The 23,326-nt window shown below is 41.8% G+C and overlaps 1 protein-coding gene across 50 annotated transcripts in view; it reads right to left on the minus strand.

Annotated features, from left to right (window-relative positions):
• Positions 1–23,326, minus strand: part of MAGI1 (membrane associated guanylate kinase, WW and PDZ domain containing 1) — a 674,066-nt gene that overhangs the window by 67,305 nt on the left and 583,435 nt on the right. For all 50 annotated transcript variants that reach the window (XM_021070801.2, XM_084988888.1, XM_021070800.2 and 47 more), the window contains 3 exons: positions 22,212–22,304; positions 15,050–15,232; positions 13,909–14,529 (listed from right to left, as the gene is read on the minus strand). In XM_021070801.2, coding sequence (XP_020926460.2) covers positions 13,909–14,529; positions 15,050–15,232; positions 22,212–22,304 — 897 coding nt within the window. The remainder of the gene's footprint in view (positions 1–13,908; positions 14,530–15,049; positions 15,233–22,211; positions 22,305–23,326) is intronic.

The following is a 23,326-nucleotide window of genomic DNA, read 5'->3' on the forward strand; positions in this document are numbered from 1 at the left end:
CATTTCCACTGAGACACAATGGGAACTCCTCAGCAGAGGGCAATTTTGCCCACCACACCCCTAGAGGTGATTTGTCAATGTCTGGAGACATGTTTTGTTGTTACAATTTGGGGGAGGAGGTGTGGAGGCAGGTAAGCTTCTGGGCATGATCAGGGATGCTGTTACACCTCCTACAACCCACAGGATGGACCCCTGTAAGAAGGAATTACCTGTTTAGAAAGGATAAGCAATGAGGTCCATCACGATGGATGATAATGAAAGAAAGGGAATGTATATTTATGTATGACCAGGTCACTTTGCTGTACAGCAGAAAGTGGCACAACATTGTAAATCAACTAGACTCTAAAAAAAATAATAATTAATTAAAAAAGGAAATCTGGGAGTTCCCGTCGTGGCGCAGTGGTTAATGAATCCAACTAGGAACCATGAGGTTGAGGGTTCGGTCCCTGCCCTTGCTTAGTGGGTTAACGATCCGAGGTTGCCATGAGCTGTGGTGTAGGTTGCAGACACGGCTCGGATTCTGCGTTGCTGTGGCTCTGGCGTAGACCGGTGGCTGCAGCTCCGATTCGACCCCTAGCCTGGGAACCTCCATATGCCGCGGGAGCAGCCCAAGAAATAGCAAAAAGACAAAAAGACAAAAAAAAAAAAAAAAAGGAAATCTTCACTTAAAAAAAAAAAAAAGAATTAGAATCATTAGGCCCAAAATGTCAATAGCAGAGGTTGGGACACTCTGCTCCAGCCTCCTGCCAATCAAAAAGGCTTCCTTATCCTCATCCTACCTGACACATTTCTTTTCCAAATCTGTACTGCACAGATTCAGACGACTTTGAGTAAGGTTCACATGTTAGTTCTGTCTCCCTAACTAGGAGTAGCTTGTTTTCTATCCCCGTATCCAAGAGCTGTGTACAAACTATGCACTTCATCCTTGATTTGGACCAGGAATGTGTCAACTGGAAAGAAGCTCATCACCCATTTACAACTAGGACATGGTATAGAAAAGAAGAGCTGTAATGTAACGTCCACCGATTCTATCAATAGGAAACCTCAAATATACAGAAATTTTAAGAGCTTAACTTTAGGGGAAAAAAAAGAATCACCAAAGCTAGTTCTACTTTCTGCAATTTACAAATACTGCTCCAAAGGCCAACTCCTCCTCTCTTATGCTAGATCCTATTTCATTCTTTTTTGCTTTTTTCTTATTTGTGACTGCACCTGTAGCATATAGAGGTTTCCAGGCTAGGGGTTGAATCAGAGCTGCAGTTCAGGCCTACACCACAGCCACAGCCACACCAGATCCCAGCTGCACCTGCAACCTACACCACAGCTTGCAGCAACACCGGATCCTTAACCCAATGAGCGAGGCCAGGGATCAAACCACATCCTCATGGAGACTAAGTTGAGTTCTTAATCCGCTGAGCCACAATAGGAGCTCTTGCCCTTCTTAGCACCCTCGCTCCTACAATGATGTCTTTCTTCTCAGCACCTCCAGTTTCTCTGTCTATTGGCTGTTTCTATCAACAACCAGAATGCTGTCATACCTCCCATCTTAAAAACTAAACCAAACTCTCTAGACTGAATATCCCTCTCTAGCTAGTACTTCTTTTCTCAGTTACATTTTACAGGGAAAACAACTTGTTTAAATCTCTATCCTACTTCTGCCTTCCACCCTGATTCTGGGCTGCTGCATTTGCACACATGATGGGCTCTGCTCTCAGAGATGACCAATGCTGCAGGCACTGTCTCCACACTCACATGCCTCAGCTTTGTGCTGCCATCCTCATGGAAGGAATCTCGAGACATTTCTTCCCTGGGATTTGTTAATACCACATTTCCTGTTTGCGCTGGCTGGTCCATCGCTATCTCCTTTACTCCTCCCTCCTGCTTGGCTTGACCCTTGAGAGGTGGTGTGCCCTAGGGTTCAGGCCTGGCTTCTCTTCATTCCAGTCTTTCCCTAAGTCATTTCATTCACCCTCATGGCCCTAAAGACTGTCTACATGTGCGTCTTTACAAACTGTGGGGGTTTCTGTCGTGGTGCAGTGGAAACGAATCTGACTAGGAACCGTGAGGTTTCGGGTTTGATCCCTAGCCTTGCTCAGTGGATTAAGGACCCAGCATTGCCATGAGCTTTAGGTGTAGGTCGCAGACGCAGCTCCGATCTGGCGTTGCTGTGGTTGTGGTGTAGGCCGGCAGCTAGAGGTCTGATTAGATCCCTAGCCTGGGAACTTCCATATGCCATGGGTGTGGCCCTAAAAAGAACAAAAGACCAAAAAAAACAAACAAAAAAACCAAACCAAAACAAAAGAAATACACCTTATAATACCTTCACATGCATGCATACATGTGTTCATATGTGATCACATATGTGTATGCACACATACAAGTCAGTGTTTCACGAATATGTGCTTATCTTTATTGATTATGACATATTCTGTTTCTATTTTATTTCAGTTTGAGAAAAAAAACACTGTTCAGCCCAACCCATTGGTTTCAGGACTCAGTAATGGGTCCTAGCTCGTAGTATGTAGCAAACGCATGTATAAGGTAATGGCTTATACATGTTTCTCTCTCCAGCCCTAACCTTGCCAGCAGTGAATCCCAGACCCCAGGCAACTGCCTTTGTTTCTGTTCCACCTGGATGTTGAATGGGCATTTTACCTTTAACATGGCTGAGAAGCCCTTGGTTCCAGAGTTCAAGGTCCACCCACTCCTACCTCAGTATCCAAATCTCAATAAATTGGCCTCAACAAATTGAAGCCCCTCTGTCTATCCAAGCCAGAAAACCAGGGGTCCTCTGGGGCTCCTCTCTAACCTTTTCCTTCTTTAGCAGGGGCTGGCAAACTGTAGCCCAAGGACCAAATAATGTGTTCCTGGAACACAACCAAGCTATTTGCTTCCACAGCATCTGCTACAAGGGCAGGGTAGAAGACTGGTGACAGAGACCGTATGGTCCACGAAGATAAGATATTTATTATCTGGCCCTTCACAGAAAGAGCGTGCCAATCTGTACTCTGCAGTCAACCTACCAAGTCCTGTTGACTCTCCAAACACATCCCCAGTCCCCATCTTCACCACCATCATGCTAGCCCATGCTGCCAATACTCTTCTCAAACCACCACAAAGGCTCTACAGAGTTTCCCCCTTCCACACCAGCTCCTCTAAAATTCGTTCTTCACACAGAAGCCAGAGGATTTGTCTAAAATTGTGACATCTTGTCCCTTCACTGCTTGAAACTGGAAGTCATAATGAAGATAAAATCCGACTTCTTGAGGCTGGTGGCCAGTCTCTGAAACCTATCACCACTCCCCATACTCAACTTTCTTCAGTCACACTGGCCCCCTAGTTCTGGTTCTTTCTTGGAGCCTTTGCACTAAATGTCCCATGTTCCTTGAATACCATTTCTTTCCCTGTGGTCACTCAAAATTCGCCACCTAATCCAGCCCTCACGGCCCCACCTCCCACCTGAACCCATCACTCTCGTTCAGGTCCTCAGGTTTGTTTTCTTCATAGCACTTCTCCCTGGATGACATTTTCTTGTTTCTCTTATTATTTCTGCCCTTTGCCTCCTTCCTCTAGAACACAAGCTTCATGAAATCAGGGGCAAACTCGTTTCTTTTTTTGTGGATCATTCCATTCCATCCCCAGTGGCTCCACAAAGCCTGGCCCACACTGTTCACAGATTCCACTCCCCCCCCCCCCGCAAAAAAAAGTGAAAACACAAAAATCTCCTTACATTCAAATTCAGCCTTGTAAGTAGAAACACAGAATGATTACTCTACAGCCTGCTGGCCATGCCAATAATTCTAGCATGAAATTCCTACCCTCTTTCAGAAAAGGGAGAGGATACCACCACCCCTTAATGAGAATTATAAATCACGCATTCATTTATAATAAATAATGCACAATAGCAAATAACTAAGTGCATTAAGTTTACCTTCAAAAGAGGATGAGACATTCCTTTACAGAAAAAAACAAAAACAAAAAACAAAACAGGAGTTTTAGGTATGCTGACCACTTTGCATTATGAATGCAAAAGGAATACAACACAAACCACCCAATAAGTCAAAAACTGCATATAAATGTTGGACCAAGTAAGTCAGGTCTGCTTAGGTTTAAAAATTATAGGACCAAAATCCATTAAAAAATTATAAGACCAGTAGTTCCCAGTGTGGCACAGAGGAAATGAATCTGACTAGTATCCATGAGGATGTGGGTTCAATCCTTGGCTTTGCTTAGTGGGTTAAGAATCCGACATTGCTGTGAGCTGTGGTGCAGGTCAAAGACCTGGCTCAGATCCCAAGTTGCTGTGGCTGTGGTATAGGCTGGCAGCTATAGCTCCTATTTGACCCCTAGCCTGCGAACCTCCATGTGCTATGGGCATGGCCCTGAAAAGCAAAAAACAAAAACAAAAACAAAAAACTAGGGCCAAAAATCAGAGTTCCTTATATTAAGATGCTGAAAATAGGGAGTAATTTTAATCAACTATATGATGAAAGAACTAGAGACGTTTTTATACTTATCTCACCTCTTCCTATATATATAAATGTGACCTACCAACCTACAAAGAATTCCCAAGTAAAATCCTTGGTAACTGTCAACCGTAGCAGTAAACCAAAATAACTTAAAACTGTATTAAAAATAAAGGTCAGATGATTGCTTAGTAGCAAATACGAGTAGCAGCCTGTTTAGCACCATGCAAGTGATGGGAAGTTTGCTAATTTTAACTTAAACAACTTTAAACAGCTGGGAAGATTTAGCAGCACACTGGATTTGACAAGAGGACTCCACTTGCAAAATTACTAGAAAAACTATGCACCACAGGTAAGCAGGGAGGTTAATTACTTTGAGATACTGAATCAGATAAATACACCAAGAAATCTTCAACATATTGCAGCATATGGAAGTTCCCAGTCTAGGGGTCAAATCAGAGCTGCAGCTGCCAGCCTACACCACAGCTAGAACAACACCAGATTGGAGAGCTGCAACTACAACTTATGCTGCAACTCGCAGCAATGCTGGATCCTTAACCCACTGAGCGAGGCCAGGGATCAAGCCTGCATCCTCACAGAGATTACGTTGGGTCCTTAACCCGCTGAGTCACATTGGGAACTCCAACATCTTCCTTTTTATTTTTTAAATTATTTTTGTCTTTTTGTCTTATGAGGGCCGCATCCATGGCATATGGAGGTTCTCAGGCTAGGAGTCTAATCGGAGCTGTAGCCGCTGGTCTACACCACAGCCACAGCAACACAGGATCCGAGTGGTGTCTGCGATCTACACCACAGCTCACAGCAACGCTGGATCCTTAACCCACTGAGTGAGGCCAGGGATCGAACCCACAACCTCATGGTTCCTAGTTGGCTTTGTTTCCACTGCGCCATGACTGGAACTCCCCAACATCTTCCTTTTTAAATAGAAGTCTAACAAACTGTACATTGCTGATGTGGCAGATTATGTATTATTTCATATATAAGAATTTAAAGTGAATTTTTTGTGTTAAAGTTTCTTCCTCTTTTTAGATTAAAGATACTTTACATTTAAAAGTATCTTTAATTAAATACTTAAATTTAAAATAATTTAAATTAAGCTCCATAAACAATATCAGTCCAGTATAAAAGACGAGGTGTTTCCTGGCCAGGTGGAGGCCACATAATCCCAGTTAAAAGCTAATGAAGCTGTCACAAGACTGGGACACAGCAGATCTCCCCAAGTGCTAATACTTAACAAGTCTTTCATGTTCTCTGAGTTTCAATTCCTTGTGACCCTGTAACATCCAGTTAACACATATAAAGAGCTTAAAGCAGTCCCTACACATGGAAAGAATTTAATAAATAGGACCCATTATTATTATTATCTGTATAAAAAGAAATCCATTAACCATGAAGTTGCCTTCAATTTCATATCTTTCTTCTATTCAAAGGCATAAAAATAAGAGAAAGGGTAGAGGATATTCAACACACTATTCTGAGGGCAAAATAACCAAAATCTCTGGAGCAGCACTGTCCAACAGCACTTGCTAGTAGGATGGAGATGTTCTGACTGCACTGTCCAATATGGCAGCCACTAGCCATGTGAAATGTGGCCAGTTGGACCAAATCTTACATCGCATTTAACTTTAATGAGATAGCCACGTGTGGCCAGTGATAACTTCACTAGATGCTAGAAAACATGCTCAACTGGACCTATGTGATTCAGCACCATGCAATGCATTTCATTGCCATTCATTCATTTATTTATCGAAGTATAGCTGATTTACAATGCTGTGTTAGTTTCAAGTGTACAGCAAAGTGATTCAGTTTCACACACACACACATTCTTCTATTCTTTTTCAGATTCTTTTCCCTTATAGGTTAATACAGAATATTGAGTAGACTACCCTGTGCCATACAGTAGGACCTTGCTGATGTATCTATTTTATGTAGAGTGGTATTTAGGGCCACACCTGCAGCATATGGAACTTCCCAGGCTAAGAGTTGAATCAGAGCTGCAGCTATAACGCCGGATCCTAACACTGAGCAAGGGCCAGGGATCAGAGATTGAACTGCATCCTCAAAGACACCATGTCACGTTCTTAACCAGCTGAGCCACAACAGGAACTCCAGTAGTGTGTACTTGGCTTTGTGTGTGTGTGTGTGTGTGTGTGTGTGTGTGTCTTTAGGGCTGCACCCATGGCACATGGAAGTTCCAGGCTAGGGGTCAAATTGGAGCTGCAGCTGCCGGCCTACACCACAGCCACAGCAACTCAGGATGTGAGCAGCATCTGCAACCTACAGCACAGCTCACGGCAACATCAGATCCTTAACCCATTAAGCAGAGGAAGGATTGAACCCCCATGCTCATGGACACTAGTCAGGTTCATAACCTGCTGAACCACAGGGGAAACTCCCTAGGAGTGTGTACTTGTTAATTTCAATCTCCTATTTATCCCCCAGTCCTTTCCCCCTTAGTAACTATATGTCTGTGGGTCTGTTTTGTATATGTGTTCATTTTTATAATTTTTTCCTTGTTGTTTAGAACAGCCTGTGACAGAGAGCATGGGCTGTGCAGGCCCAACTAACCTGTGTTGGAAGCCGGGCTCTGCCATCTTTTCCCTGTGTGATTTTGAGCTGGTCCATTACCTTCTGCTGCCCATTACCTCAACTCTAAAGAGAAGTGCTCTGCTCAGAAAATTCTCCAAAGGATGAACATATGTGAAAACTAAGGGTCTGGCATGAAATCATTTTGTTCCTTCAATATATATGATTTTCTGAGGATCTACAACGTCCATGACTTCAGGGAGTGGGGATCAAGCAGTGATTGAGACTCAGTCCCTGCTCCCACAGAGACCACAAGGAAGGGTCCGTGGCCTGAGGGAGAAGGATGGAGCAGAAGTGATAGCAATGGATGCTGTTTTCATTTCTTGGAGTGGTCAGAGCAGCCTTCTCGGAGAAAAGGACTTTTGAGCAGAAGCCTGCAGGACAGGAGTGAGAGCCCTGTGGCTCTCTGAGAGGAAATACACAGATAGAAGAAGTGCAAGGTCCTGACACAGGACTTCGGAGTTAACTCTGAATGATGGGACGCCATCCTGACAGGAGCAGTGACTTGATCCAATTGACTTTAAATCACTCTCTCTGGAGAATGGACTGGAGGAGGCACCGGGACCTGATGCAAGGCCACATGGCAAGGTCAGGTGCCACATGATGGATGGCAGAGGCCAGGGGAGAGATGAGAGGAAGACGGAGGGAGAGGAGGGTGGGGGAGGATGGGGAAGGATGGGGAGGATGAAGATGGGGAAGTGAGGATGTGAATACACAGAACTCCACCACTATCACTGCCAGCAACCTGAATTCTCCTTTCAGAAACCCTGCAGCTCAATTTGAGAGATTCTGGCGGTCAGGCACTTAAATGGTGCATTTTGCAATTCATTCTCCAGTCGATGACCAGAGGGCAGAAGGAAGACAGGCGCCTGATCGCTGGGTTTACCTCTCCAGCACAGCTCACTGCAGTTCTAATTATGATGGTTTTGCATTGTTTCAGAAGGGGAAAAACACACACAAAGAAGAGCTCGTGCTAATCATGTGCTTAGATGATGGGATTAGACATTGCTTTTGATATGTGGGTCGATGACTATTTAATGAACTAAACATCAGTAAATGTGGATGAAAATTAAGTGGCATTAATTTGCCAAGGACTTCAGATCTTATTCATTCCTTTATGTATAAGATGTACTCCATAACAGTTATAGTATTGGAGCTTCTTGTCTACAAGGCAGAAGGCTGCTTAGCAGAGTGGTTAAGCAATCAGTCTCTGGAACTGTAATTCCTCAGTTCACATCCTAACTTGTCACTAATGAGCTGTGTGACGCTCCATGAATCACTGAGCCTCTCTGAGCATCCTCTCCTCTAAAATGGAGGTAAGGTTTTAGTCCCCTCAGAGGGCTTCTGAATTCCGATATGAGAAATTTTTAGAACCAACCATGCCTGACACACTGTAGAAGTATTTAGTGTTTTTATGACAAGTGCTTTAAGCAAGGAGGAGTCTTATACATGCTTTCCCAGAAATTGCCCTTTTGCATAATACTACACAAATTTAGCTGTAGAGCATCGACACCTAAAACAAAAGCAGTTCTTACTTTTTTTCTCTCCACTAATCACTGCCTTCATTTCCCAGAAGGTCCTATTCAGAATCACACCACAAAAGTATGGTGGTTCTAACATGGGAGGATGTTAGGGTGGGTTGGGAGGTTTTATTTCCGTGTGTGTGGTGTGTGTGTGTCTTGTACCATGATAACAATCCTGGTGCATAGTCAGTAATCAATGATAGCTGTAACATTACCGTTACCATCCCTAGCACCATTTTCAGATGTAGTTTTTGCCTTTTAACATCTTGTTTATCTTTCTGAAGATATGAAGGGTGACCGTGAAGCTATATAATTAATTTTCCAATGTGATTTGTGGACCAAGTTTAATTTATCCAGCTAGTATATACTAAGACCACATGAGGGTTCCCCAGGATGAGCCAGGGATACAAAAGCATAAAATGGATACAGCGCTGCCCTCTAGGAACCCTAACATTTCATTACTTTATATTCAGATATAAAATTACTTAATGTCTTACTCAATATATAAAACATCACTTCTAATTCTGCTATGATCACCAAAAGCCACAGGAAGGCTATGCTCCAAAGAAGCATTCTGGAGACCCAGACCTCCCTTCTATCCTCCTCTGACACAGAAAAATGTCAAACTCAGGAGGTGAAATGGACCTTATGGAAGACAGAGAATCTGTTGCTTATAAAGCAGAGTTTAAAAGAATATCACTTAGGAATGAAAACACTGTTTACTTTTACAAACTTATTTGGTCCCCAAGTTATATGTCCCAGAAGCAAAAGAAGAAGGGACCATGAGCCTGATATTGCTTACAATTCTGGTTTTACATCAGAATTGCAACTAGTATTAGGAGCTTCTAAAAATATACAGGTGCCCCGGGCATCGTACTCTGAGATTAAGCTACAGGTGCAGGCTAAAGTTCTCTTTTTAAAAAAATAAATAAATAAATAAAAAGCCAACACACCCAGGGACTTCTGATGCCAGGTGCTATCAATGAAATATACTGATTTATCATGTGACTGCTTCTAGGTCAGGAACTGGCATAAATGCTCATCAACTTATTTCATCTATATCATACACATGCAAATGAGTAGAATGACTCCCATTTTCCCATGACACTTACCTAGGGTCACAAAGGAAGTAAAAGCCAAAACTGGAATTTAATCTTGCATTGTCTGACTCTAGAATCCTGCGGTCTTTCCTCTAGACATCAATGAGGTCATTCTGGGCATAAAATTAGAGCTAGAAGGGGTCACCTTAAAGATGATCTAGTTCAAAATATCATTTTTTTGGACACAAAAATATGCTCCAGGGTGGGAGTCATAACCTAGTAAGAAGTATAGAGGGGCTGTGGGTAGAGTATAAACTGGAGGTGGGCTCCTGAAAGCCTCAGATCAGCTTTTTCTTCAATACGCCTCTTCTTCAAAATAAAACCTACATTCTCCAATTTTATAAAGTATTCCAAATATTCTTTTTTTATCATTGTCTAAACTTTTATTATTATTTTTTTTAAACTGGGTCACCATGCTGTACAGTAGGAAAAAAAAATTGTATTGACCAAATATTCTTAAAACAGAGTATTCTGACTCAACCCCAAATCAGATCAAGAGTGTTCCAATTCTGAAGAGGTATACATTAGCCAAATACACAAAATATTTTGTACAGAGGAGCACAGATAGTTATGCCACATATAATCTCTTTTTTTAAAATACAAAATTTTCATGGAACAAATTCCACATCTTTCATAAATTAAAAAGAAGAAAAACTATTCAAAAAAGGAGAAATCACCTTCTAGCATGATGTTCCAAACAGCTAAAAAAGCCTCTATATTCACACTGGTGGCAGGTGACAGGTGTCTGAATGGCAAATGCTATGTAAAAAAATTAAGAAAAATAAAAGGCATTCTCCTGACTGGACAGCAGAGGGAGAAGGAGGAACAGACTTGCCTTGGGAAGCTGGGGAGCTAGGCACAAGAGGAAGGTGCTGTCCTTTAAAGAACTTGAGTGACATCAGCAGGCAGGGACAAGTTTACAGAGTGGAGACTGGTCAACAAATCAGTAATGGTCCCAGCTGTCAGGGCATGTGGAACCCACAGCAACCCCAAGCCTGACCTAGGAGACTGTCTCCAAAAACTTCCAAAGGATATTTCAACCTCTGCTTATCTCTCTGTGCGTGGGAGGAAGATAAGAAAAGACGGTTAAAAGCCAAAATGCACCTGATCTAGACAAGAGTATCAAAAATGAGCTTGGGAGATTAAGAGTCAAAACCAAAATACAGACGTGGCTAAGTTCTGCCCCCAAAAGATAAGTTCTTTAAAGCTTAGAAAGCCCCATCCTTGAGTTTTGAATTCTTGAGAATCAAGAACAGTGTGGATGTAACGAGCTTATCAATCTGCTTACCAGGAGTCATGACAGAAATGAGATTTATTAGAAAGAATCAGTGAAGTGGCCATTTACTTCCTCATTTAACCTAGCTGCTATCTTGGTTGATCATCAAACCTTCTCATTTACACCCCCATCATACAGGAGAAAGGATTAAAGTGCCAGCTCTGATTCAAATAGCTGATATATGGCAGAAACAAATATATGTTTTCTAGAAAGATTAATAGTAGCTAGTGGTAGCCTGCCAAATGCAGACATACAAACTTTCTATCTTATACATAAATCAAACACAAGGCATATGGAGTATTCTAAAGACTGCTGATGTTACAGTGACTTTAAATTACTCAAGTTCCAGAATAAACTATGTAGATGTTGACTAATGTGCCAATATATTCTGGATCTTCCCTTACTAATTTAATATTATAATATGGCATTAACCAAAAGAAGATCTTAGTAATTAAGAAGGGAGAATATAAACATATTTGTAATCAAGGGGTATTTGGGGTGGGGGGCATGGCACGTGGAAGTTTCTGGGCCAGGGCTCGAACCTGTGCCAAAGCAGTGACCAAGGCCACTGCAGTGACAACGCCAGATACTTAACCACTGCACCACAAAGGGTATGTTTTTATAATGAGTTGTTTGCTCATTTGGGCAAATTCATTACAATATGGTTCCAGTAACCTTTTCAAGTTTGTAGATTATAATGAGACTTTATTTTTTGCTCCCCTTAGAAGTGAAATGAATGGAAAAGAAAAACTGAACACAGTGCCAAAAGAAATAAGGGAGCAAATAAATGAAGAAGGAGAGCAGGGTGATTGGTGACATCCAATGAGTAGTGAGTGAAAGAGAGATGCCCTGATGTACCAAAAACCATGTAAAAGTTTCCAAGTTTCAGGCCACTGACATTAGCATTTATGCAAAACTCAGTGGTCCTCAGAGTTAAGTAGGGCAGAGCACTGGACTGGAAACCAAAGAATCCAGTTGAATTTCTCAATCCTACTGTTGGCTGGTACCTTCCTATCTTTCAGGGACGTGGTAAAAATGACATGAGAGAACTTATGTAGGTTTAAAAGTGCTTTGTATACTGCTAACTTGTCTGTAAGTGCCAGGTAACACCATCCCCGCCCCCCTCCACCTCTTCCTCCTCTGTTTTTTTGTTTTTTTTGTTTTTTTGTTTTTTTTAGGGCCACACTGGTGGCATATGAAAGTTCCCAGGCTAGGGGTTGAATTGGAGCTATAGCTGCTGGCCTACAGCAATGCTGGGATCTGAGCCTCATCTGTGACCTACACCACAGCTCATGGCAATGCCAGATCCTTAACCCACTGAGCAAGGCCAGGGATTAAACCCTCATCCTCATGTATCCTAGTTGGGATCATTAACTGATGAACCACGAAGGGAACTCCCATTTTTTTCTTTTCTTTGTTTTTTTTCCCTCCTCATTCACACTATATCTTGGTCACTGTCTAAAGACAATTATCTGTGCAGTCAAGTGATCTGGGTACATGAAAAGACTTCAAAATTTTATTGGTAGAAATAACTTAAAAAAACAAATAACATCTACGAATGTCTTTTATGCCTAAGCAAGAAGGATGGAATGAGCATACTGATTCATACAGTTCTGAATGTTGGATTTCCTTCCAACAACCTCAATCACCACTTCCACCACACAGCTTCAGGAGAGCCTGAGAACATGGCCTCCATGACATAAAAGAACTTCTCTGTTGTAATGAAACCAAATCAAGAGGAAATAAAAGTCTGGTTCTTTTCAGAGAGTCAGGATACAATGTGTGTGAAACACATCATGTTGGGAAGGATTAGGAGAATGACCAATCTCAGGCCCCTTGTGTGAGTTGATCAATTACGATTAGTGCCTAATACAGACCCAGGAGCAAGACATTTCAACACATGGACAATATTTCTCTATGTGAGGTCATGGGACCTTTGGTAAGGTGGGGATGGGGGTGCCGGCAGGGGAAAGAAGAAAGCCAACTGTCTCAAGATCTCTGAGATCCTTAATTACTTCATTATGTGGAGGTGTTTTTAATATGATTGGTAGAGCTGTTATTCCTGCCAAGTATAAGTAATCACATACCCATTCATTCATTCATTCCCTATTTATTAATGAACACCTAGCAGGAGTCAGGTACTGCATTAAATGCCAGGGGATACAGCTGTCAATATGTAGACGTGGGCCCTGGCTTTATGGATCTTACATTCTAATGAAAAAGGCAGAGCAATGACAACCACAAAAAAGGAAAAATACAAACAATGACCTATGATAATAACGATGGTGGTAAAAGCTATGAAGAAATGGAGTGATGCAGTAAAGATGACATGGGGGTGCTGGGGGCTACCTTAGCTAACTAGTCAGAGAAACCTTCTATCAGGAGGAGCCTCGAATGAGATGGAACCTGCCAAGTGAAGAGCTGGGAAAAGAGTATTCCAAGCAGCAGGAACAGAAAGCACAAAAGCAATGAGACAGAAAGGGCTTGGAGCATGGAAAGCAACACAGAAACACAGGTGGCCAAGCACAGTGAGGAGAGGAGAGGACTCCCAGATGAGGTGAGAAGAGTGGCCCAGAACCACATTTTGCAAGCATGCTGTAAAGGCCAGTTTCAGGAGACTTCAGGGACAAAAGTTTTCAAATTTTAATGGTTTATAAAAGGCACAATCTGACTTACATGCAAAGCTTTTGCTCTAACTAGACATGTCCCTTTGTACAAACACACAATGAATGAACACAACCTTTATTCTAAAGAGGCTAGCATTTGGAGTAATCAGAAGGCATATTGAGTGCATTTCCCAATATTTAAATAAAAATGATCTTCAAGGAATAGAAATTTAGAAAGCCCCACATAACTACCTGGTAACCAGAAAGTTAAACAATGGATTTGGGTTTAAAAAAAAAAAAGAAAGAAAGAAAGAAAATAAATCTACGTACCTCCTCGCTGCACCAGTAGTGTGACCTCACTTCCCTTTGGACATTCGATGAGCATATCCACAACTTGATTGTGAGTCAGAGCCTGCACATTCTTCTTATTAACTTCCACTATAAGATCCCCTTCTTTCAGGCCCCGGCACCTCGGACTGTCAACAATTTGTTTCACTCTTTGGCCACCGCCTCCAGGGCTGTCCGCGATAGTAAAACCAAAGCCCATTGGCCCTTTGACTATGTGAACAGTTATGAGTTCTGGCTGAGTGGCTATGGAAGAAGCCAAAGAGACGGTGTCATTGGGGTAACCATGGGAACCGTTTGAAGCCACATCTGCTGGGCTGCTTGGCCTGGCATCCTTCATGCCATTGACTTTGCCTGTTTTACTACTGTGACTAGCTGGTGAATCATAGGTCTCCTGCCCATTCACAATGATTGGTTCTTTATCCAAAATGGCCACAGAAGTCACCAAACTTGTGTTGGGGTCATCTGGGTCAAAAGGCAATGGATAACCTCGGCAGAGTTCAAGGTCCACGCTGGCACCGATGGGAATGGACTGGAAGATTTTCACAACTTGTGCATGTGTGTGTCCCAAAACACAGGTGTCATTGACACTGACAATTACATCTCCTGCAAAAGAGTAGGGGGTTAAAAAAAACAGTGCCCAGAAAAGTTACATCCATTTTATACTATAAAATCCTACTAATACGAGGCTGAACAGAAACTGGATTTGGGGGTGGTACCGTAAAGCACAAAGAGACTGCTTCTCTTACTTATTTTATGCTAATAAGGCCCTCTTAGAGCAGCTAGTGTCTTCCCTGCTAATAAGAGTATAATGATCACTGAAAGAACACTGGAGCTTTCTTCTAAAACAAATTTTCATTGCAGAAGACCAAGTTTAGAATTCATTTATTCAAATAGAGCTACATTTTTAGTAAATTGCTGCTTTACTGTACTCACCAGCAACCTAAGAGTTCCCCCAAATGGGAAATTTTGAAAGGGATTCAAAGCTTTTCATCTGTACCAGGGAACAGATTTATGTAGTGGAAGAACCCTGCTCATTCACCAAGTTTCTCAAGGACAATTACAAACTTGTGAAATCGTGGCAACCTCTGGTCTTAAGCACACAGGACCAAGTGGTGCCTCCTACCTGTTTCCATCTTGCCGTCCAACGCGGCAGGACCATCCAGGACCAAGCTCTTGATCTGCAGAAACTCATCAGGTTCATCCCCACCAACGACCGTGAAGCCAAAGCCACGACTGCTTTTCCGCAGCTTTGTGTGAATGAATTTGCCTTTCAACTCTGAAGGGTTCCGGGTAAAAAAGGGTTTGCCTGGATTAAAACAAGAAATGCATGAAGAATGCCAACGTGAGTGAAAAGATGAATCAAATAAGAAATGATACAATTTCCAGATCACTCCCCAGGCTCCTGCGCTGAGGCATTTGGGCATAAAGGTGTCCTAACAGAGTCCTCTCTGGATTTCAGTACTAGGGCGTTCCTAGGCTCCTTTGTTTAAGGAAGGGGCTAAAGTATACAGTTTGTCAGCAAAAAGATCCAAAAGAAAATGTAAGAGAAGGACAGCATTGGTGTCCTTCATCTGACACCACTACTTGGTTTTGTTTCCTGTAGTTGAAAAGCATTTGGGCTGCCATGAGGTTCTTCAGAGGAAATGGCACGGATCTTTGCTTTGCATCTTTTGTTTTGTTATAGTTTATATTTTCCAGTATGGCTTCCAATATGTGGCCTTGGTCTTGGATTCCATTTATAGAAGCATCTAAGAAAAAACTCTCAATTAAACAGAAAACTCATTCTGAAAATAAACAGATAATACTAGAAAACAGTATGGTCACAAAGAATAACTCAATAAAAATGGAGAATGATTATTTTAAAAATTAGTCATCTAAATTGAATTCTAAATTCAACTTTGAATTGAATTCTAAATTCAACTTTTTTCTTTTCATTTGATCTTTTATAAATTTATGAAATCGTCTAGATATGTCAACTGCTAAATTTTTTTTTTTTTTTGTCTTTTCTTGCCTTTTCTTGGGCCGCTCCCGCGGCATATGGAGGTTCCCAGGCTAGGGGTCCAATCGGAGCTGTAGCTGCCAGCCTACGCCAGAGCCACAGCAACGCAGGATCCGAGCCGCGTCTGCAACCTACACCACAGCTCACAGCAACGCCGGATCGTTAACCCACTGAGCAAGGGCAGGGACCGAACCCGCAACCTCATGGTTCCTAGTCGGATTCGTTAACCACTGCGCCACGACGGGAACTCCATCAACTGCTAAAATTTATGGTTTAAAAAAGTGTAGGGCATATGGTTTACGATATTTAAGAAAAAGGAAAAACAAAAAACAAACAAAAGGAAACAGTTACAAATAAGAATGAAAGAGCTCCAGAATTCAGTTGTCTCATTTAAAATAAAGTAATAGCTATATAGCAAAATATTTTCCAAACGTGCTAACCTAAGATTGTATTGGCAATTCTTGGTAGCATTCACAAATAACATTTTGCACAGAAGACAAAAACTTTATTTTGGGTTTCTATGTAATTGAGAAACTCCACTGGAATTTCTCTGATTAACCCAGGTAGTGAACATCATTCTATGCTCACATGCTCAGACTCTTTCAACTCTCCAAATTATACTTCCTCTCTCTTGCCTTTGCCACATCTTTTCCATCTGCCCTATTTCTTTTCCATCAAAAACGGATAAGCAATGAGATTCTGTTGTATAGCCCAAGGAACTATCACTTCTGATGGAACACGATGGAGGATAATGTGGAAAAAAAAAAAAAAAAAAAGTAATCCAGGTTCTTTGCTGGGTTACTTTGCTGTACAGCAGAAATTGATAGAACATTGTAAATCAACCATAATAAAAAATTTAGGAAAAATGTTAATGAAAAAAGAAAAAAGAGAGAGAAAAAGTTTCCACCTACCCCTGCACCAGGAAGCTGGCACTGAGGAAGGAAAGTTATTTTTGGTTAGCTATATCTAAAACGTCTTTTTAAAAAAGGTTTCTGGGCACACGTACAATTTTAATTGTACATTTCAAAAGTTTTTGGCTCTGAAAAAGGTTCTTATAAATTGCCTAGAGTCATAGGTCTGCTCACTAACCTCCTCTTCTCTAGTGCAGTCCTGAGGCCGGCTAGAAGCATGACAGACTACAGCTCTGTCACCATGACTAAAGAAAAGCAACACCTTGCAGGATTCAGCCTGTGAAGTCATCTGCCAAAGCATCAGGACTGTGCAGTTAGGGCTTGTGGGGGGACAGTTGCCATGGCAACTACCAGATGGAAAACTGGGGACCACTGAGATAACCCCCAAATTTTACTTTAGGGGGTATGTGAATAGCTGACATTCTTGAGGCTGAGGCTACTGAAGAGGGCTTGAAGGGAAATACATTTCACTAAGGCAAAGACATCAATAGCTGTCACCTTCTCAAGGAGACTTTGTCTGTCCACCTACTATAAACTGCAATACCTTTTTCAACATTCACCATCCCTTTTACCTACTTTATTTTTGTCCTTAGCATTCATCACCATCTCACATACTATACATCTTACTTCTTGGGAGGGTGTTTGGTCTCATCTCCCTCTACTCCACCCCTTTGTATAAGGCACCGCATGTGCCCCTATATCCAACACTAGAATGGAAACTCCATGAGGACTTTGGCTTATATATTCAGGGTGTAAAATACGACCCCTTCATTTTACGTGCTCCAAAATATTTGTGTTGAATGAATGTAACAATGAATGAACAGCACAAAGAAATGAGATTTAACATGTCTTTAAGAAGGCTGAAAGAGGTGGTTGGGTGTGTAAGTTTTTAAGTTTTTCACCAAACATAGGCAAGGTTATAAAATATTAAAAAAAAAAAAGTCTGGCAGTTTGTATGTATTTTTTAAAAAGCCATTAGCATAGTTTGAGATTACAATGTTTTCAGCTTAAAAGAGACATGAAGAAGACAATGAAATTGCACTGCTGACTTTCTTTTTTTTTTTTTTTTTTTTTTTGTCTTTTGTCTTTTTAGGGCTGCACCTATGGCATATGGAGGTTCCCAGCTAGGGGTCTAATCAGAGCTGTTGCTGCAGCCCACACCATAGTCACAGCAACACCAGATCCGAGCTGCATCTGTGACCTACACCACAGCTCACAGCAACGCCGGATCCTTAACCCACTGAACAAGGCCAGGGATCATACCCACAACCTCATGGTTCCTAGTTGGATTCATTTCCACTGTGCCATGATGGGAACTTCTGACTTCCTTTTTCAAAGCCTAACCAGGGAGGGAAGAGCAGAGAGTTCTACACTGATACATGTTTCATGACGTTTTATGTATGGGTAGGTCATCAGTTAATGTAGCTTTGGAGAAGTGCTTTTCTACCCACAGCAGTGGAATGTGAAGCTCTCTGCTGCAGCCCTGTGGCACATGGAATTTTCTAAGAGTGACATGACTAGTCACAGGTCGTAAGATCTGGTTATGTGTGAGAATCACCTGGGCAGCTTCTCAAAAATGTACTCATTTCTAGAGCCTACCGCAAAGTCACTGATTCAGAATCTTATGGGTCTTGGCCCCCAAATCTACTCTTTTTCTCCCAAGTTGGTACACTTCTTGGTACTAGTGTTTGAATACCCTAGACCAGTGTTGTCCAAGAGAATTTTTTGACCCAGAAAATACTCTAGATCTGCACTGTCTGATAGGGCAGCAACTAGTCACACATAGCTCGTGAGACCTTGAAATGTGGCTAGAGGAACTGAGGAACTGAATTTTTTGAGCTCTGAATTATAATTAATTTGAATGTAAATGGTAACATGTAGCCAGTGGCATCCAAAATGGCTGGCACAGATTTAGATGATGCAATGGGGATGTCCCACAAAAAGACAAAACAACAACAAAAAGGATTTTGAGCCAGGGAGTTCCCGTTCTGGCTCAGCAGAAACAAATCTGACTAGGATCCATGAGGATGCAGGTTCGATCCCTGGCCTCTCACAGTAGATTAAGGATCTGGCATTGCTATGAGCTGTGGTATAGGTCACAGATGAGGCTCAGATCTGGTGTGGCTGTGGCTCTGGTGTAGGCCAGAGGCTACAGCTCTGATTAGACCCCTAGTCTGGGAACCTCCATATGCCATGGGTGTGGCCCTAAAAAGACAAAAAAAAAAGGATTTTGAGCCAGAAGTTAAACTGTTCCTAATGACAACCAAGGTTCAAGTCTGTGCTCCATTGCTTCCTGGCAGCGCAGCCATGGACAAGTTACTAAACCTCTCTCTGCCTGAGTGTTGGATGTATAAGCAGAGGTAATGATGTACCAACTTCACCATTCACATGATAGTTGTAAGGAAGAACTGTGACAGATAACACAGGAAAAGTGCTTAGGAGGTATCTGGTACATAAAAAGAGCTCCACAGCTCTAAATCATTATTTTGAAGATGGTGGTGGTGAAGTGGGTGGGGTAAAGGCTGCAAAAATCGCTCTCTCAGCATAAACTGGAGGCTAGAGAGATTTCCCAAGAGCAAATCTCTCTAAAACAACCATTTGCTGGGATGAGAAATGCATTCTTGATCAGAGGAAAGTTTAGTTGAGCAGTGAACTTAGCAAAATTAATACCAAACCTTCTAATCCAGTGAGCTGTACAGCTTCTTCTAGAGTTCTATCAGGAAGGCAGACCAGGAGGCTTAACCAGCAGGCAGGGAACACAGAATTGTAAGCCATGATGATAAAGTCCAATTTAATGTTTCTCATAATTACAGCTTGGAGTTAAAGGGTATAGATTTAAACTGGTTTGTTTGGGACTGAGTATATTCCAAAGATTATGACTATGTTTGAAAGACAAGCATCAATCCAGAGACTATACCATAGAAGGGTTTTAAGAGTAATGACTGATTCCCACAGACTTCAGTGAGCCTCTCCCAAATCCCAAACCAGTATGGGACCCAAGAGGACTACAGGGAAAAAGAAAAGAAAAGAAAAGAAAAAAAGGTCTAAAAATGGGGAAGAATCTGAGATAAAGTTCCTAATATAGATCAATACCATTTGGACTCTTAACTTCTTTGGTGCACTAAGAATTTGGCACTCAGAACCAGAAACTTTAGAGCTTTAATATATTTAATCTCTAAGACAATTCTTTAAAGAAGCTAAGCTGGTTATCATATATGTACATACCCTGTTTCACACAATAATAAATTTTAGCTTAGTTCAGGGTATCCCACAGTGATAAAAAAAAAAAAAAAAAAAGCCTCCTACTTCTATGGATCTAAAGTCTAAAGAGGAAAACAGTTGTTAAATAATTAAGCACAAATGAACCCTAATTATAAACTGCTAAATTCTATAACTGAGAAGTGTAAGATGGGGTGAATAAATAAGACAGGGGAATCCAGCAAAAACCTTGGATGAGTAGAAGTTAGCAAAGCAAAGAGTGGGGAGGAAAAGATAGCTGCCAGGAGGGACCAGCATGTGCAAAGGCTCTGAAGTGGTCCATGGTTTCCCTGATTCAAGGAACTGAAAAGAGGTTCAAGGAACTTAAAAGCTAGAGTAGCTAACCTGCCATGAGAGGTGGAAATAAGACAACATGAGGCTGCAGGAGGGATTTTATGTTTAAAAAATAGAGAGGAGGAGTTCCTATTGTGGTGCAACGGAAACAAATCTGACTAGTAACCATGAGGTTGTGGGTTCGATCCCTGGCCTCGCTCAATGGGTTAAGGATCCGGTGTTGCCATGAGCTGTGGTGTAGGTTGCAGACACGGCTCAGATCCTGCAGTGCCATGGCTGTGGTACAGGCTGGCAGCTGTAGCTCCGATTTGATCCTCAGCCTGAGAACCTCCATATGCTTTGGTTGCAGCCCTAAAAAAAACCAAAAACATTAAAAAAAAATAATAATAAGAGAGTAGGCCACAATCATTTTTATATTAATCAATATGTTATTATCTACTATGTTCTATATTTATTAAAACCATTATCACTATTAAAAAGTATGAGATTTTTATACATCGATGGATATTAATACCAATCTCATAACAATATTAACTAAGAGGGAAACAATTTTTCTTATGAAAATTATAATGGAGGAATGACAGGGCAAAGTGTTATCCTACCTATCTTTTAATATCTAACACAATTATATTTCTTTAGAAATGTAGAGAGAAGAAAAATTTTATATTTTTTAAATGGTTCTGTACCACAGACTCACCAATGCTATGAAACATCATGCTTGTTCTGTTTTGTTTTGTTTTTAATTTAAAAGGAAAATCTAGGAGTTCCCGCTGCGGCACACAGGGTTAAGGATTAGGTGTTGTCTCTGAGGTGGCATGGGTTTGACCCCCAGCCTGGAGCAGTGGGTTAAGGATCTGGAGTTGCCGCAGCTGTGGCATAGCATACAGATGTGACTCGAATTTGATCATGGCCTGGGAACTTTCTTTTTTTTTGTTTTTGTTTTTTAGGGCCACACCCATGGCATATGGAAGTTGCCAGTCTAGGGTCGAATTGGAGCTACAGCTGCTGGTCTACACCACAGCTACCGAAACGTGGGATCCAAGCTGCGTCTGTGACCTAAAGCACAGCTCATGGCAACTCGAGATCCTTAACCCACTACGCAAGGCCAGGGACTGAACCTGCATCCCCATAGATACCAGTCAGAGTTGCCTCCACTGAGCCACAGTGGGAACTCCTGGCCTGGGAACTTTCATATGCCACAGCTGCAGCCGAAAAAGGAAAAAAAACTGAGCAACAAAACCCGCAAACCTTTTCTATCACTTAAGAGTAATGAGGCCTAGAAATAGCAAGATTACAGAGCTTCCAATTTTCAAAAATGAACCTCTGTGGGGGGCTCATACCATTTACGAATGTAAATAAGTGAGACCCAATGAAACGTTGTAAAACATGCATAACTGCCAAAACCGCAGCAAGACTAGGAGGTTAGAATTTACAACACAGTAACATCAAACCATTTTAGGTTTACAGAAGAGTCTTAGTCAAAAGCAAAAGTGTTGACTGGAATTGTGAAATATCTAGTGCTGAGTTTTCAATGTATCTTATTTAATACAATATTAACTATCTGTGGTCTCTTAATCAATGGTGCACAACTCTAAGATGGTTTTGCCCCCTAGTGGCATTTAGCAATATCTGGGGACATTTTTGTTAATCACAAGAAGGTGAAGGGTTCCATTGGCACCTAGTGGGTGGAGGCTGGGAACATTGCACAATGTACACCGGACAGCTCCACAACAAAGAACTATCTTGGAATAACTCTTTGGGATGGCCTGAGAGTTTCTTTAAAAAATAAAATAAAATTTGATGCAATTATAAAAACACTTTACCCTGAAGTGGAGCGTCTCTGGCCGGCTCCGGATTGCTTGGGGGGTGGTTTGGAATAACAGGAGGCACAAGCGATGAATGATCTTCTGTCCAATCTACAAGGAAGGGAAGAAACAGTTTACTATTCTTCCTTCAAATAGCTGGTTGACTTCCTTAGGGTGCACCTTCTTCTTAATCACAGCAATTAATAATTAAACTACCCAAACCAATAAAACCAGAATAAAACCAATAAAGTTGGCAAGAAATTGGTATCTGACCCCACTTCATGTTGAGAATATCCATCATGGTTCCTGTGGCGGGGGGGAGTCAGGGGGAGGCAGAGAAAGTGTTTCTACCTCCTTCTCCTAAGACCTTGGAGGATAGAAATAATGTGGTACAACCACTGAAATCCCCAGTGCTCTTGGGCTGGAGAATCCAAAGTGAGATCAACTGAAAAACATCAAGAAAGGGAGTCAACTAAAGCGGGCCCAATGTGGGAGAAACTTCTCCAATGCATTTGAGACCTGGGCTGGGCTGCCGAACCCTGCTTGCATGGGGTAGTGAAGCTGGGTCTCAGCAGTTTTGCTAAGGTGCTCTCTACTATCATCTCTCAAACCCAGAGAGGGTCGATTTCCAAAACTCCTGAGTGCCAACTGTAGCGGTACTCACTTGGGAGGCCCAGAAATAACCTATGATGAGTGACCCTTGAGACTTACCCCAAAGTCATTTTTCAACTAAGCTATAAATAAGCTATACAGTCAATTTTATACTCATCTTTCTATTGTATATTCCCATTTCCCAAACTTACAAAAATATTTAAAAATAATTTCTTTTTAAAATAGAAAAGAGATTAAGGTAGAAAGAACTTTTCTTTTTGTGTGTGTATGTGTGCATTTTAGGGCCGCACTTGGCCTATGGAGGTTCCCAGGCTAGGAGTCAAATCAGAGCTACAGCTGCCAGCCTACACCACAGCCACAGCAACGTGGGATCCGAGCTGCGTCTGCAACCTACACCACAGCTCATGGCAACGCCAGGTCCTTAACCCATTGAGTGAGGCCAGAGATCAAACCCGAAACCTCATGGTTCCTAGTTGCATTTGTTTCCGCTGCGCCACGACGGGAACTCCAAAAAGGAGAAC

This window comes from Sus scrofa, chromosome 13 (assembly GCF_054392235.1).
Source record: "Sus scrofa isolate SSC_HxYL_T2T_F1_AM1 chromosome 13, Sscrofa_HxYL_maternal_Yorkshire_Landrace_v2.0, whole genome shotgun sequence".
In the NCBI taxonomy this organism is placed as follows: Eukaryota; Metazoa; Chordata; class Mammalia; order Artiodactyla; family Suidae; genus Sus; species Sus scrofa.